This window comes from Bemisia tabaci, chromosome 1 (genome assembly GCF_918797505.1).
Source record: "Bemisia tabaci chromosome 1, PGI_BMITA_v3".
Taxonomy (NCBI): Eukaryota; Metazoa; Arthropoda; class Insecta; order Hemiptera; family Aleyrodidae; genus Bemisia; species Bemisia tabaci.
The window spans coordinates 359,875-377,650 of record NC_092793.1 but is presented as its reverse complement, the minus strand read 5'-3'; the positions used below and the strand labels follow the sequence as shown (position 1 = coordinate 377,650).

Sequence of the window (17,776 nt, the reverse complement as noted above, 5' to 3'; positions counted from 1 at the left end):
AATCTCATTTAAACAAAATAGATAAATGGACAAAAAAGGACAAAACCAAACTAAATGCGTCTAAATCGGTTGAGGTTGTTTTCACTAATAGACCATTTACCCATATTCCCCTACTTTTAGGAGAAGTTAAAATCCCAAACGATAACATCGCAAAATATCTTGGCCTCCACCTGGATTCCAGGCTCAGATGGGGCGCTCACATTAAAAAAAAGGTCGTTCAACTGCGACTAAAGTTCTCTAATATGCAGTGGCTCTTGGGGCGCAAATCTCGACTTTCCCTACAACTAAAGTTGCTTCTCTACAAGTCAATGTTGAGGCCGGTTTGGAGTTATGGTTGCCAATTGTGGGGTTGTGTGTGGGATTGTGCAGCCAAGTCAAATTTAGATAAGATCGAAATCATTCAGATGAAGATTCTAAGAAGTATTGCTAAAGCTCGGTGGTATGAGAGGAATGCAGATATTCGCGCTGACCTCAATATTGACTCTGTAGAGAATTACATCACCAAGATGTACTCTGCGTATGAGATGAGACTACATCGTCACCCCAACCAAGAAGCGCTTGCGCTGTTGGAATGGGACCGATGTAATCGCAGGTTGAAAAGACGTAAGCCCTATGAGCTTGGAATTCAGGGCTTTTCAAAATTTTTCCCATAATACTAGTGTGCCTCCCCGTATCTTCGGACGGATCAGAGGTGCTTAGGTCTTCGGCCGGTGTCGGTCGACTGTAGTCTTCAATAAAACAAAGACAAAAACAAAGTTAAGACAAAAAGACATTTTTATTATAGGAATAATTATGTTTTTAGAGCTCCTCAATATTCAGAGGTAGTATGATATTTTTATGTTAAAACTTTGAAAATTTATAAGATAAAATGTTTATATATTATAGTTAAGTTATACTTATAGATTAATTAAGCTTTAAAAGACATCTATGTATGTCTATTAGCGACCTTTGTACAAGTTTAATTCGTGCAAATAAAAAAAAAAAAAAAAATTATGAGTGTGGCGACCCATCTACCATTAGCGGACCCAACGTTTGATCAACTCAGCTCGGTAGATTTGACTTTAGGCTCAAATGTCTTTTGGAACGCTCTGTTGCCCGATTTTATACCGGCCGATAAGAATTGGCCATGCTTGCAAAAAACCATTTTCGGATGGGTTGCAGGCGGCTCCCTGACAACGGACCACCAAGAAGTGAAGTACAAAGAATCAGTACAATCAAGAAGGTTTGCAGGATTCGTAAAAGAATCAATCTTCAACAAAACAATGGCCCAATTTTGGGATATAGAGAATGGATTCCTATAATCCGACAAATGTGGGAAGCAGGAATGTGAAATCTTGTACCCTAACACGACTGCTATCGGGCCAGATGGAAAATTCATCGTCCGTTTACTTCTGAAGGAAGATCCGACTGTGCTAGGAGATTCAAAAAGATTGGCTTTAAGAAGATTGTATTTCTTGGAGAGAAAGTTAGAAAAGAATCCAGTATTGAAGAAAATGTATTGTGATTTTTTAACTGAATATGAAGAATTGTGCTAGGAGATTCAAAAAGATTGGCTTTAAGAAGATTGTATTTCTTGGAGAGAAAGTTAGAAAAGAATCCAGTATTGAAGAAAATGTATTGTGATTTTTTAACTGAATATGAAGAATTAGGACACATGAGCGAAGTCCCGGATTCGGAGGCGGCCAACTTCCCAGCATATTATATTCCGCATTTAGGAGTTTTACGACAAAATTCGCTAACGACAAAATTAAGAGTGGTATGCAATGCATCTGCAAAATCCTCATCAAACAAATCTTTGAATGACATTTTAAGTGTTGGCCTCTCTGTCCAAGACACGCTCCTTGAGATCCTTTTGAGATTCAGAGAGTTTCCAGTTGCTGTAGTTGGTGATATCACAAAAATGTACAGACAAACGTGGATTCATCTCTCACAAAGAGAGTTGCAACGAATTTTGTGGAAAAAGAATTCAAAAGACCCTGTAAAAATATACAGATTAAACACAGTGACTTACGGAACTGGACCAGCATCATTTCTGGCAACACGAAGTCTGAAAGAAGCTGCCATTAGAGGCAAAACGAAGTTCCCCAAGACGGCAAACACACTCTTGAAACAGTTTTATGTCGATGATTTTTTAGGAGGTGCAAACGATAGCAAGTCGGCCAGAACACTAAAAGAAGAATCGGAAGAAATACTTGAACCGTACGGAGTAAACCTGCGCAAATGGCAATCAAACGATCCTGCTGTATTAACTACAGAAAAGCAAAGAACGAACCCGTTTTACTTCGACAGCAGTGAAGAATCAAAAGCGTTGGGAGTGGGGTGGAAGCCGAAAGAAGACTACTTTTTCTTCAAATCATCGCCTGAGTTCAACAAAAGTGGTACATTTTCAAAACGGATAATATTATCTGACATATCAAAATTGTTTGACGCCCTCGGACTAGTAAGCCCAATAATAGTAAAGGCTAAATTTTTAATGCAAAAAATTTGGCTCGAGTAAACAAAAAATTGGGACCAGCCACTGTCCATTGAAATACTTCAAGAGTGGAACAAGATATGAGCAGACCTAACATTTTTGGAATGCCATTTTTGGAACCAATCACCATACCCCGCCGTATTTACGAGGTTCTTAGTGACTGTGCTCCTATTTTTCATGGCTTTTCTGACGCATCTCAGAGAGGATATGGAGCTTGTATTTATGCCTTAATGTCAATAAATCCGCAATCAAACACAGAATTCCAATTAAGCTTAATTTGTTCCAAGTCGAGAGTGGCGCCAAGCAAGAAAGCTCATACTATCCCTCGCTTAGAATTAGCGGCAGCTGTGCTCCTGTCTGATCTCATGTGAAAAGTAAATGAAGCAGTACAATTAAAGCCTCAAAAAATTGTACTGTGGACGGATTCAACGACAGCTATCCATTGGATTAACAACTCTAACTCAAGTAAATGGCAAACTTTTGTTTCCAATCGTGTCAAGAAAATTCAAGAGACGACAACAGCCTTGAAAGCTGTTTGGCACCATGTGCCAACGAAGAACAATCCCGCAGATATAATTTCAAGAGGAACAGATGCTGAAAGCTTGAAACTTTCAACAGTTTGGTGGAACGGACCAGATTTCATTTCCACTGGCGAATCAAAATGGCCTGATCAGTCAAAATTTTTGACACAAAATTCGGAAGGAAATGAAGAAATCATGCTTTGTTCAGCGCTGATAAAAACGCCTGATGAAATTACAAATCTTCTAAATAAATTTTACAGCTTGAACAAGATACTACGAATTCTAGCATATCTGTTACGGTTCATAAACCGTTGCAAAAATGCAATCCAAGGCTCAAGGAAAGGTAGCATCAAAAAGAAAATGAGAAAGAGTCCGTTAGAACTACCATCCTTAGTAGAAATAGAAAAGTCAAGAAACCTTTGCATGCGCCATATTCAGAAGGAAGCGTTTTCTCAAGAAATAATGTACCTGGCTAAAAAGTCTGGAATGGTTCTCCCTTCGAGCAGTGTTAGATCGCTGCACCCCTTTTTGGATGAAGACGGAATTTTGAGAGTTGGAGGCCGTTTGACTAATTCTGAATTAACATTCTCACAAAAGCATCAAATTCTGCTGCCAGCAAAGCACAGGTTTACAAGGCTGTTCTTTCATCAAGAACACCTCAAACTTTTGCATGCACCGCCACAAATCTTACTAGCACACATACGGCGAGAATACTGGCCCTTAAGTGGCCCAACAGAAACAAAGAAAATTGTAAACAGCTGCATGAAGTACGTAAGGACTAATCCAAAACAGTGCTCACAAATAATGGCTCCATTACCAACATCAAGGGTGACACAAGCAAAGCCGTTTTCAAGGGTGGGTATTGATTACACCAGAGCGTTGAGCGTGAGAGCAACATTCAGAAAAAACGCTAATGTGTTGCGGACATATGTCATAATTTTTGTATGCTACGTGTCGAAAGCACTTCATCTTGAAGTAACTTCTGATCTTTCTTCAAAAGCGCTTCTTTCTGCATTTAAAATATTTATAGCAAGAAGAGGATTACCTACAAAAATTTTCACGGACAACAGTAGAACATTTTTAGGAGGAAGCAATCACCTTCAAAACCAGTTTGATTTACTAACAAAGGATCCCGATATCCAGAAATACATGACAGAAAATATCATAGAATGGAAATTTAACCCTCCAAATTCTCCTCATCATGGTGGACTTTGGGAGTCAGCAATAAAAATATTCAAGTCGCAATTGTATAAAGTAATAAGAGCAAGAATATTTAATTTACAGCAATTAACGCAGCTTGTCCCTCAAATTGAAGCTGTGCTCAATTCAAGACCTTTGGTACCCTTATCCAGCGCCCCTGAAGAGTTTGACATATTGACGCCAGGTCATTTTTTAATAGGAAGACCTCTCAAATCTTATCCCGATAATACCCCTACAAAGCAATCTACAAAAATTCTACAGGCGCATGAGGTAATACAGGAAGGATTCAACATATTTTGGAAAAAATGGCAAAACGAGTATCTTCAACACACACAAAAATTTTCCAAGTGGCACTCAAAAAACGAATCTCCGAAAATAGGATCGTTAGTCGTAATAAGGGATAGATCCTGTCCCCCGTTGTTTTGGAAACTAGGAAGAATACAAAAACTTCACCCAGGATCAGATGGCATCACAAGAGTAGTTACATTGAAAACACCAACATCCACACTAGTGAGAGCCATCACTGAAGTTTGTGTATTACCGTTAAGAGATGATTAACTTAAATTCAATATGATTAAAAAAGAGCACGAAGTTTATACTGATGAAATTTTAAAATCTTTCAAATTTTTAATGATATTAAATCTACATACCTTTTTTAGGGGGGGGGGGAGAATGTAAAAACTTTACAACATTGTACAGTTTTTAGTTGCCTAGTTACTTCTCCCTGCTGTTGTCTTCGTGGTAAAAATATATAAGGTATTGCGATCCAGTTTGTTTTCCTCCCGTATTTGAGATTGTTTTATTTATTGATTAGTGCAGCTATGGAAAATAGCTCCATCTAGTATTAAGACGTTAATGGAAGAAAACAGGATAAATCATGTGTGCAGGGATTGCTAAAGAACGGAGAACACGCACGACAATTGGAAGAGAGTATCTGTTGACATACATTAACAGATTAACTCATAAAAGTGCAAACACGCTTCTGAGCTTATGTTTCTCTCCGTAGTCATATGTTTCTTTTCATTTCCTTTATTAAATACATTTATAACATCAAATTTAGGTTTCATGGCCGTAAATACATGAAAATAGAGAAGCTTCACTTTCTTTGTTCCTTTGATGAATATTTAAAAAAATGCAACCTCCTGCCTGTCACATTTGGCAGCCATCTTTGATTTGGAGTGCCCTCTTTGACTGGGGGGCCTTGTGGAGTTCATTTATGAAATCTACGATCAAAATTACATATGATATGATACCTCACATGAGACAGAATGAGAATTTTAAAATACCGATTTCCCAGACCGCATTACGGCCGCCATTTTCACTTTTGAGCACTTTGAGGGGTGTTCCGGGGGGGGGGGGGGGCGACCATTTTTAACTTTTAGGAAGTCGTTCAGGGGGACCTACTGATGATGATTACATAGGGAAAGTTTGTTACGCAATTTTTTCCGGTCAAACGGCATTTCTCCCTTACTATTGTAGGACGATCCTGCTTCTCGAGCTGTACACTTTTTGGAGGATTGTGCAAAATAGTTGGAATTTTTTTTGAAACTGAGGAAGTTCTGATGACATCTGCATCCTCAACACTTGCCTACAGTTCATTTACACCCTGTTTCGACTTATTTTCGTGAAAAATGAGTCTTTTAAACCGCTACTTTGTAAGACCTCGGAAATTCTGAGGACTAAAAAAATAAAAACGGTGGTGAGTTTTTCTAGCTCAATTTTATTTTTATCGTTTACAAAGACGTCTTACTAGAGTAAAATTTCATCCTCTGCAACTTGAGTTATGTGGCATTTTTCTTGTAAACGCACGATTTCAGCGTAAAATCGAGTTTTTTGTACGAAATCGAGGTCTAAACCTAAATATCGTAATTTCATCACAAAATTGACCTTTGGTACTATTTATAATGGTTGAAATTGACCCAAATTTTGGCAAACATGCTTTCTTACCAAACGTCATCGATTGCCGCCTGGAGAGCGGAACATTTCAGACTTTCATTTTTTCTGACGCACTCTAGGGCTCCCCTTTGTATTGATGTCACGACTTTGTAATTGCATCAAACAGAAAACTGCCCAAGGATATTGTCAATTTCTTTTGGTAATTCTAAGAAACTTTCTTGAGCTTTTTTAGAGTTTTTAATTTACTTTTAGACCTTGATCAGTTCTTTGCCATAAGTTCCATGAGTAACATATTCTGAACTAAAAATCCTCGCCGCATGCAACTATCTTGTTGAGATTGATTTTGATTGGAACCATTATTTTATTACTCTGCTCTTGGTACTGTTCCAGATTTGTTGAGGAATATTAGAACGCAAGTATTAATTAAACTAATAACTCCTTATACTAGAATTTATATTCCATTCATATCGAAACAACTCAATATTGACGCAAATGAAGTTGAAAGTCTTCTAGTTTCTTGTATATTGGATAGGTGAGTTTTTGTATAAACGTATTATTCTTGTACATTAAATGTAAAAAATTATACCATTCAGATATTTTTGGACGGAAATTTTCTCTCAGGTTTGATAAGTCCATGTTCAGTACGGCCATTGTAAAGTAACCTGTTACTTGCCAAGTTTAAGATGCAAGTACAGGATTTGCTTGACATAATATACTTACCCGGTCATATATTCGGTGTACAGGGTTATTCAAAAGTTACGCACCACTGGCCATAACTTTAGTTCTAATTATGATATCGATTTGCGGTTTGTGGCGTCCTTCCTCATATCGAGGGGGAAACTTTTTGAGGTACTTTTCATTTCTTCACCCCCCCAGGGGGAGGGGGGCGGGGGGAAACTCAAAAATTTCAAATGGCAACCCCCATCATGTGATACATCGTTAGAAAGAGCATGAAAAAAGAAAATTTTTGGCGCAAACCGGAAGTCGATCTGACCCCCCTGTCAAAAGTGAGGGGGGTCCAAAGGTTATTTAGGGGGTCCGTACCTTCATTTTTTAGAGTAGCTTCGGCGGCTCTTGGACATACCGTTTCTCTTTTCAAAGAGTCCTCGAATACTCCAAGTCTGATACCGAAGTCATCATATTGCCCCAGGGCCTCCACAGCCCCCCCGTAGGAGAGGGGGGGGGGTGGGCCTGTTACAATGAAACATTGCATTAAAATGCGAAAAGTCACAGAAGAGTCCAACTTAGCATCAAATCCGAGTGGAACTTCTTGCCAATGTTAACGCAAACGCAGCCTGCGACTTTAAAGTGAGTTTCCAAAACTCTCAGCCCCCTGCCCCCCCTCATTTTTGGTTGCAGAGCGGGTAAAAACCGGGAAATTCACTACAAATAATGCCCGAAACTAATGTCCAACTTGAGGAGGACCCTTGAAACGTTGCGATCAGTCGGAGCATTGAAGTACAAGGACTGCCACCCCCTTAAAGTACGGAAACATCCAAAACACCCCTGCTGCCCCCTCATTTTTCGTTGCAGAGCTGGTAAGAACCGGGAAATGCGCCAGAAATGATGCCCCGGTTCTTACCAGCTCTGCAACGAAAAAAGAGGGGGGCAGCGGGGGTTTTATGGATGTTTCCGTCCTTAAAGTGGGCGGCAGTTCCTGTGTTGCAGTTCTCCGACTGAGCGCAACGTTTCAAGGGTCCTCCTCTAGTTGGACATTAGTTTCGGGCATTATTTGTAGTGAATTTCCCGGTTTTTACCCGCTCTGCAACCAAAAATGAGGGGGGGCAGGGGGCTAAGAGGTTTGGAAACTCACTTTAAAGTCGCAGGCTGCGTTTGCGTTAACATTGGCAAGAAGTTCCACTCGGATTTGATGCTAAGTTTGACTCTTCTGTGACTTTTCGCATTTTCATGCAATGTTTCATTGTAACAGGCCCACCCCCCTCCCCTACGCGGGGGCTGTGGTGGCCCTGGGGCAATATGATGACTTCGGTATCAGACTTGGAGTATTCGAGGACTCTTTGAAAAGAGAAACGGTATGTCCAAGAGCCGCCGAAGCTACTCTAAAAAATGAAGGTACGGACCCCCTAAATAACCTTTGGACCCCCCTCACTTTTGACAGGGGGGTCAGATCGACTTCAGGTTTGCGCCAAAAAGTTTCTTTTTTCATGCTCTTTCTAACAATGTATCGCATGATGGGGGTTGCCATTTGAAATTTTTGAGTTGCCCCCCGCCCCCTTCCCCCTGGGGGGGGGGGGGGTGAAGAACTGAAAAGTACCTCAAAAAGTTTCCCCCTCTATATGAGGAAGGACTCCACAAACCGCAAATCGATATCATAATTAGAACTAAAGTTATGGCCAGTGATGCGTAACTTTTGAATAACCCTGTATATCCTCATTTTGAGTTTCTGAGGAGCTAAGCCCGAGTAAACATTTTTGCATTCAAGACGACATCTGAATTTTCCGTTTAGGACAGTAGCAGGGATCTACTTGTTGCAAACACGGCATTTTCGTCTTCCCCTAGATGTTCTTTGAAGTGGGTCCATTGATTACTCACGTTTCAAAGTTTCTTTTCCAAATTTTCAGATAGAAACCTTGACACTTTGATATCTTCCAAAAACAGGAAGATAGCTAGGTCCGGTTTTCAAAAAGAACCATCTAAATTTTAGGTCATGTGTAAGTTTTTAGTTTTTGAAATGAAGAAATTTCCTTTAAAGAAGAAAATATATGGATAGCTTTTGATCTGAACTGATACCAGTTTGTTCAATGGGCTTCCTTATTTTACATCTCATGAGTGTTCTTATGCTCTGAAGAAACGAACGGTTCGGTAGTTATTTTTTTGCCAGCTATAGGTTAAAGATGCGAAAAAGATGAACTTTTCCCTAAGTACGTTTTCAGCCAGAGAAGAGCTATGCAAACTTGATTTTAATTGCTGAGCCATCAGTGATAGGAAAGGGGTCTTGCAAAGACCAAACTGTCATTGGGGCACAACTAGAGTCTAGCCAAGAGCGTTTTTTTAAACCACAGACATACATTTTACTACATTAGTGTCATATAATAGCTTCTTTAGAATTATTACCTACCCGGTTCAGGACTGAATTTAGCATCCCTCCACGAATTCGCCGTTAATTTAGAAGCTTCAGCAGTTTTGAAAATTTAAATTTGAGGCTATGTGACAATGATCCGAAAAATGCAGAAATGGGAAGACTGCAAGCAGCTCCGAGTGGATGTTGCCTTTTTGGGTACGCACGTCTCAAGGATGGGCAAGACCACTGACTGCTTGAGGAGACGAGGAAGTGGAAGGAAAATTCCACTTAGCTGTCTGCGGTGCTTGCATTTGACTATTTTTTGTCCAATCGGTATGTTACCCTCAACTTTGATTCCTCAAAACTCTTGAACTGTTTCATTAGTTGAAGGCGGAATAAGATGGCCAATTTAAAAAACTGGTGTTGGTTCGGATCTTCAAAATTTGTGATCTGCGTGTTATCTTAGTTTGAAAAAGTTTCCTCATGGACTGAATTAGTGGCTATGGCAGAGTTTTATATCGCAGTACGATGCTTCTTTTTTAGTAAAGGTATAACCCTATAACTTCCCAATTTTTAAAACCCCACCGATTTTTCTCTGGGTTATCACTTTTATTACTGCTTTATGACCATTTTGGCTGCATCAGCCATCATAAGGTGTCTTAAAAAACTAAAAATGAAAATCCCGAAAACACGAGCTAACACATGATTATCACCCATGTAATTGGATATAAGGGCAAGGGGCTGTCCATAAATCACACCCACATATGAAGGAAGGGGAGGGGGATCTGGAGGCAAGTGACAATTGGGTGATAAAGGGGAAAGGGGGTCAAGCCAAAGCAACGTCATTGTATACATACTGATACAACTATCTTGTGAATTCAAAAGCGCAGTATGTCTGAACATGTCCGGAGAAAGAAGCTTGACGGAAATGAAAACCGCCACCGCAGCCGGTGCCAGCTGTTTTGCTTGTTTTTATGCAAGAGGATACTACCCTGTCGGAATTTTAGGATTATTATAGTATAATTTTTCTAGAAAACAGTGAAACTTTAAACATTCATCAAAGGTTTGATCCCCCTGTTTTTTGGTTTGAAATTAACCTACTACAAATTTCAGCCAGATTGGATCATCCCAAGTGGTGCCGTATCGGCCGACAAGTTCCAAATTTTAAAAATCGCGTTTTTCCCCCTTATCGCGAATTTTTTCCCCCCCTTTAAATTGTTGTTACGGCTTTGAAATTTTATAAGGTAATACGCTTTTTAGGGCACTTACCAAAAATTACACAATTTATGTCATCACTTTTACAACGCCCCTTTCCCCATTCGAAGTGGCGCCACATCGTGCATTTTCGCCGATTTTTCGTAACATTCTTCTGGCACAGTTTGCTTGAACCAGTTTAAACTTTTCAACGAGTCAAAAGCAAAAACTCTTCAGATTCTTGGAGTATAGTGTCTACTGAGTCATTTAAGCCATAAAAAAACACATTCTGTTGAGCTTCTGGAAAAAAACTTTGATTTAAAGGTACTTTGGGACTAAAATAGGTAAATCACCGGTAGTATGTCCTCTTACATAACTGAAATGAAATTTCCTCGATAGTCGTAATGCCTGGGTTTCTTAAATATGGTAATTTGAAGAACTAGATCACTAATACCACAGTTTTCAACCATATGGTAAACTTTGGTAGCAAAAAATTACCCCTCAGAGCCGCAAATTGCGCAAATTTTCTCTGGAGTTCTCCAAAAAATGGCCTGCATTTTAGGCAGCCAATTTGGCCGTTTAACCAAGTTTTAATTGAAGCTTACAATAACTCAAAGCTCAGAGAAAACTTTCAAAATGAGCGGAGGAACGGTTTCCGAGTTACGGGGGAGGAGGAGGAGGGCATACGGGCCAAAATGCCGTATAATATTTGCGATTTTCTTGTTGAATTGATGTTGCCATGGGCTTCTAGTCGTTACTCACAAATGTTCAGCATATTGATACTTTACTATTTCTACTTGTAGAATTGAAATTTCACGTCAGGGATCCGATATATAGATTCGATCTATAGTTTTTTTCTCAATTTCACTTGGAACATTGGTGGTTAAACAAAACGGTAAGCTGGGTGGTTGTATTCTCAATGATGAATGGTTGTACCATGATAACTATAAAGATTGGCTCCTCCGAATCTGATGATAATGAATATGCAGCATATGTATTTTGCGGCGGACAGTCTTTAAAAATGGTAATGATGGGCAAATCTGCAGTCAAAAGTCACGTGAAAGGGCAAAAACATCTAGTAAACGCTTGGCATTTTGGAAACAAACCACCCAAACAACAGAGATGTGTTTATTTGTGGACGAAGCAAAGTTCTACGATACAGGGAGAAAATTTAGCGCTTAGGAAAAAATTATATAAATATGCTTGAAAATTCTTAAAAGAGTGCTTCAGAAATGCTTCTTTTTTTAATCTTGGGGCTGCATGAACCACGATATGAATCAATGTGTGATACACCTCAGCAAAGGTTTCCAACAACCCCACACCTACGCAACAAAGGGGGGGGGGGGGTCGGTTATGCTCGAAAGGGCGTTATTCTTAGGGAGGTCTGGAGGTGAGACACATGTGAGTGACAGGAGAGACGGAGAGGTCGAAAAGTCGGGAAAAATAGGTGTCGTAATTTATGGACGGCCCATAACGAAGTACGGAGAGCAATTAGTCGTTCTAGTCTCTCAGAAGACACCTGATGATGGATGATTAGCCAAAATGGCCAGAGTGAATAAGTGAAGGTGACAACCCCAAGGAAAATAACTGAAAAATTGGCGAGTTAACAGTAACATCTGATAAAATGAAATACAACCTCAAAGCATAACCTTGTCTCTGATTGACGCCATGGTGGTAAAATGGGTCTAAGTGTTTCTTGCATTTCAAATCTCTCGTATTATATGAGTCATTAATTGATAAATAATTTGTCTATGACAAAATGACAACAAATTAACGCAGCTAATTTTACATTTCGGCCTCTGGAATTTTTATATGAGGTTATTTATGCTCCTACAGGGTTATTCAAAAGTTACGCACCACTGGCCATAACTTTAGTTTTAATTATGATATCGATTTGCGGTTTGTGGCGTCCTTCCTCATATCGAGGGGGAAACTTTGTGAGGTATTTTTCAGTTTTTCACCCCCCCAGGGGGAGGGGGGGCGGGGGGCAACTCAAAAATTTCAAATGGCAACCCCCATCATGTGATTCATCGTTAGAAAGAGCATGAAAAAAGAAAATTTTTGGCGCAAACCGGAAGTCGATCTGACCCCCCTGTCAAAAGTTAGGGGGGTCCAAAGGTTACTTAGGGGGTTCGTACCTTCATTTTTTAGAGTAGCTTCGGCGGCTCTTGGACATACCGTTTCTCTTTTCAAAGAGTCCTCGAATACTCCAAGTCTGATACCGAAGTCTTCATAGTGCCCCCGGGCCACCACAGCCCCCCCGTAGAGGGGGGGGATGGGCCTGTTACAATGAAACATGGCATTAAAATGCGAAAAGTCACAGAAGAGCTTCAAACTTAGCATCAAATCCGAGTGGAACTTCTTGCCAATGTTAACGCAAAGGCAGCCTGCGACTTTAAAGTGAGTTTTCAAAACTCTTAGCCCCTTGCCCCCCCGGAACCCCCCCCCCCCCGGAAGAACCGGGAAATTCGCCAGAAATGATGCCCCGGTTCTTACCAGCTCTGCAACGAAAAAAGAGGGGAGCAGCGGGGGTTTTATGGATGTTTCCGTCCTTAAAGTGGGCGGCAGTTCCTGTGTTGCAGTTCTCCGACTGAGCGCAACGTTTCAAGGGTTCTTGTCAAGTTCTACAGTGGTTTCGGGCATCATTTCTGGCGATTTTCCCGGTTTTTACCCGCTCCGCAACGAAAAATGAGGGGGGCAGCGGGGGTGTTTTAGATGTTTCCGTACTTTAAGGGGGTGGCAGTCCTTGTATTTCAATGCTCCGGCTGATCGCAACGTTTCAAGGGTCCTCCTCAAGTTGGACATTAGTTTCGGGCATTATTTGTAGTGAATTTCCCGGTTTTTATCCGCTCTGCAACCAAAAATGAGGGGGGGGCAAGGGGCTAAGAGTTTTGAAAACTCACTTTAAAGTCGCAGGCTGCCTTTGCGTTAACATTGGCAAGAAGTTCCACTCGGATTTGATGCTAAGTTTGAAGCTCTTCTGTGACTTTTCGCATTTTAATGCAATGTTTCATTGTAACAGGCCCATCCCCCCCCTCTACGGGGGGGCTGTGGTGGCCCGGGGGCACTATGAAGACTTCGGTATCAGACTTGGAGTATTCGAGGACTCTTTGAAAAGAGAAACGGTATGTCCAAGAGCCGCCGAAGCTACTCTAAAAAATGAAGGTACAGACCCCCTAAGTAACCTTTGGACCCCCTAAGTAACCTTTGGACCCCCCTAACTTTTGACAGGGGGGTCAGATCGACTTCCGGTTTGCGCCAAAAATTTTCTTTTTTCATGCTCTTTCTAACGATGTATCACATGATGGGGGTTGCCATTTGAAATTTTTGAGTTGCCCCCCCGCCCCCCCGCCCCCCTCCCCCTGGGGGGGTGAAAAACTGAAAAGTACCTCAAAAAGTTTCCCCCTCGATATGAGGAAGGACGCCACAAACCGCAAATCGATATCATAATTAGAACTAAAGTTATGGCCAGTGGTGCGTAACTTTTGAATAACCCTGTATATTTAGGTTTGAACTATCGCAAAGCGGTGCTTCGAATATCAAAAGAATGATGCAGCCTCTGTCTAATTCAAAAATTATGTAAATGCACATAATATAACATGAAAAAGAAATTTAGATTTCATTTTTATGAATTTTTAGGTACCTATGCAATTTTTGACGATTTCTTGCGAAAAGAGGACATTTATACTTCTTTTCGTATCGAAACTATTGAGATCATAATTCCTCGCTCCCCCCTCTTCCCATTTGTAAGAGCTCACATATGAGAAATCAGTAGAGAAAGTTTGGAGAACATCCCAAGAGGAAGTGAAAAATTTCGTTTTTGCAAGAACTTCGAATGAAGTCACAAGTATGAAAGAATACAAAAAAAAAAAAACAGTATTCCAATGCATCTGCCTGAGCCAAACCCTCCCCCTCCCCCATCTGCTTTATTCTGGCACTCATTAGAGCTTAAATTTTATACTCTAATTGGAAAATTGTCGTACTTCTTGGCCTTGCCTTCCTTGTAAAATAGTGTAGACAGAGCACTATTTTACCATCTTATATGATAATACAGGGTTATTCAAAAGTCACGCACCACTGATCATAACTTTAGTTATAATTATGATATCGACTTGTGGTTTGAGACATTTTTCCTCATATCGAGGGGGAAACTTTTTTAAGGTACTTTCCAGTTTTTGATCCCCTCGGGGAAGGGGGGACGGGGGGGGGACTCAAAAATTTCAAATAGCCATCCCTCTCATGGCCAGTGGTGTGTGACTTTTGAATAACCCTGTATAATTAGGCATCTCTCAATGATGCTTCATAGAAGGAGTGAATGGTAGAAGTTTGTGAACAGAGATTTCTTTCAATTCCATATTCAGTGGCCTCAAAGTGACTCCCAAGAGTTTTATTGTAAGGATCTCTCACTGATTTTGAGCAAAACCTAATCATGTAAGCACCAAAACATTCCAACACAGGTATGGAGAGTTGCATGAGTTTTTTCCATTCAGTTTCTAAAACTTGGAGGTGTACTGAGCATCAAGGTTTTTCCTGTCACGGAAACTTGAAGGAAAGCTCTGAAAACTCATAAGCAATTTGAAATCTGGTCTCTGTCTGCACCTTGAATCGACATGACTTTTTTGATGTTTTGCTACTAAATTGCCCTCAGACTATCAAAAGAACAAAAATACCCAGACAATTGGAGAGGAGGGAGGATACAATGGCCTTCTCCTTGTTAGTGGAAGGGATTTCTTACCATCTATAGATTATCATCCATTTCTAGCCTACAATTTAAAAATTTAGTTGCCAAAGAAAAAAGTACTGCGAGCAGTTGAATTGAAACCTCCTCCTGTTTTTTCTCCTCCAAATCGTTAAAAAATTAAAAATGGTGCCAGGCATAAGTTTACGAGATTGAGAAGTAGGTTTTCAACCTCAGTATTGTCAATTTTAGGCTTTTCATAATTTTTAACAGTTGATGATGTTTATTTTGTTGACCCGTGAAATATAAAGCTTTAATCATAGCAATCACAGCAGTAATTTAGTCACCTCCTGACCAAAATACCACAAGCGCCATTTGTGCTTAGGTATTATGTTGCCAAATTTTTCTTAAGATAGTCCAATTTTTCACGGTAAAACTAATGAATAAAATTTCCCGAAAATTTTACCTTATGTTTCTTGCGCCATCAAGATTAATCCCTGAAATACTCATATAAGTATGTGCAAAAGTTTTAAAGAAAAAATGAAACAGTATTGAGATGTACAGCACATAGTATCTAAGCGCAAATGGCGCTCGTGATACTTTGGCGGGAAGGTGACACTAACAATATCTGCATTGAAAGTCTTAAATAAAAGATCTCTTCACATAGTGTAAGGCTGGCCCCATATGTTATGCAAAAACGTACATGAAATTGGTGAGCTCCCCAACTTGCCAGCAAGAGGATTGCCGGAAATGGAAAGCAATCACAAAAACCACTCAAGGTTTAGGTGACTCTGTAGCCATTTAAGTGTTTTCGATCCCCTTGGAGCTTGGTCATCCCACGTTGACTCAGCTGAGTCCAGTGGGGGGTTAAGGGTTTCCCCATCCAAAGTCCTGTTCGCAAAGGCCCGTTTTAGCAATTCTCATTCTCTGGCCTTCCTCTCTGAGACTCTTGATGGTGACACCCAATATTTACCCACCATATTTTCAAAGAATGATTCTAAATGAATTTTCCAAATAAACTCTGAACGAGCCATCAAACTTGAGCAAAAAGTGATTTATTTGCCCTTAATTTGGGATTTTCTCTAATTTTCAATTTTTTGGCTGTTAAATGTTCAAACTGCATTTCCCAAAAAATGTGCTCAGATTTTCGTTATATATTTTTCCTTCAAGCAAAAGATGTATACTCACGAATGGTATACTTTTAAGCGCTCAACCGAGAGGCAGTGCTTATTGCTTTCGACCCACCACTAGACTCCTAGAATAGTGGTAGTAGTAGGGAATAGCTACAGTGGTTGAACGACGCAACTGCTCAACAAAACATGGTGGACGAGATTCTCAAAATTTTCTTCAGATTAGCTGATAATACCTCTGCTAATGCAATTAAATATAAAATACCTAGTCGTAGACATAAGTAACTTTCCTAAAATCGTCATAGCTTTAAAGTTAACAGTTTTCTTATTATTACCTCTGAAAGTCTAGAATTTAAGTTCCCCGATAGTCAGTCGCTTAGAATGATGTAAAGACCCTGTATACCAATTTTCAGCTAAATCAGAGGAGCTCGGGTCCTGGACCTGGTTGAGTTGATAAGGAATGACCGAGATATGACCCGCTGCCTGAAAGACTTTCACATTTGCAGATTGTGCCCATTTGATTTTATTTATTTACAGAAAATAATAATTTTGGAAAAATTTCAAGTTATTCTGTTCTCGTATTTCATAGGAGCATCGCCGTTGTCCAAGTTTGATTTATGGTTTTCCTTGAAAATCGCTTCACCCGTTAAAAGTGGCTTTCTTTTCATAGCTTTGATTTGAAAAATAAGTTTTAGGTACCCATATTTTCTGTTGATTTGAATCGGAATAATCTACTATTTTCTATTCTCCTTCTGTTTGATTTTAGTACAATTAGGGGAAAAATTGATCAAGTGAATCAGGTATTAACTCTTGAACAGGAGAATACATGTGGGCAAAGATATGATGCATTAGACAATTGGACCAACCAACTTTCATCACTTCATCAAACAATTGTCAACAAAATGGCGTGATATTGATTGCTCAGTCCCAACAACCGTTCATCTTAAACCAGCCTGCCAGGTTTTAGTCAAAGACATCTCTCCTTTTTTTTAAGTAACTTAAATTATTAATGATTCAGTGGTTCCTTCCTTCTCCCCTATTTTTTATCTCTGTCTTTTGCTCTTGTTATTCCCAGTTCTTATCATTCAACAATAAATTCTGTCAGACTGAAAAAAAAAAATGATATTTCATTAGCGTTCTACCACCTACAGGCTCCTTAATGTGAAATGATGAAACGTAATGCATAAAAAAGAAGTGACCTGAATATCATAATTAATAATTGAGCGCAGAACATACATGCATTACAAACTAAAGATGAAATAATACCGCTTAATTCCATTTGAAGACTTTCCTGCAGGAGGGATGTATTGCGTTATTTAGTAAGTAATCAAAGTTCTTATTCTGTATCAATGCCGTATATATACCCGAAGGGAAACTGATTTTAGTTCGCTCGATTGAAAAATGTATGAGGACCCTGTGACTGAAGTCATAATTGGACGTATTTCTATCAAACGGAACTAAGCGCCATAGGGGGAGGAAGGTAGAGGGGGGCTTGGATTGGCGGCAGAAACAGGCGGCGCACAGTGCGATGATTACTAGGGAACGAGTGTCAAAAATCGATGTCTCCGTCAAAAATTGTTGAAATTTCATAAAAATTTGGTGAGTTGCTCTTCTTGGTACGTACTATCTTGCGATAAACAAAAATTTTGGAGGAGAATTGAC

At 39.8% G+C, this 17,776-nt stretch overlaps 1 protein-coding gene across 2 annotated transcripts in view; it reads left to right on the top strand.

Annotated features, from left to right (window-relative positions):
* Positions 1-17,234, top strand: part of alien (COP9 signalosome complex subunit 2 alien) — a 106,520-nt gene extending 89,286 nt beyond the window's left edge. For both annotated transcript variants that reach the window (XM_072298083.1, XM_019052856.2), the window contains exons 8-9: positions 6,481-6,622; positions 16,881-17,234. In XM_072298083.1, the coding sequence (XP_072154184.1) occupies positions 6,481-6,622; positions 16,881-17,025 (287 nt within the window). In that variant the 3' untranslated portion in view covers positions 17,026-17,234. The remainder of the gene's footprint in view (positions 1-6,480; positions 6,623-16,880) is intronic.
* The last annotated feature ends 542 nt before the right edge of the window (positions 17,235-17,776 follow it).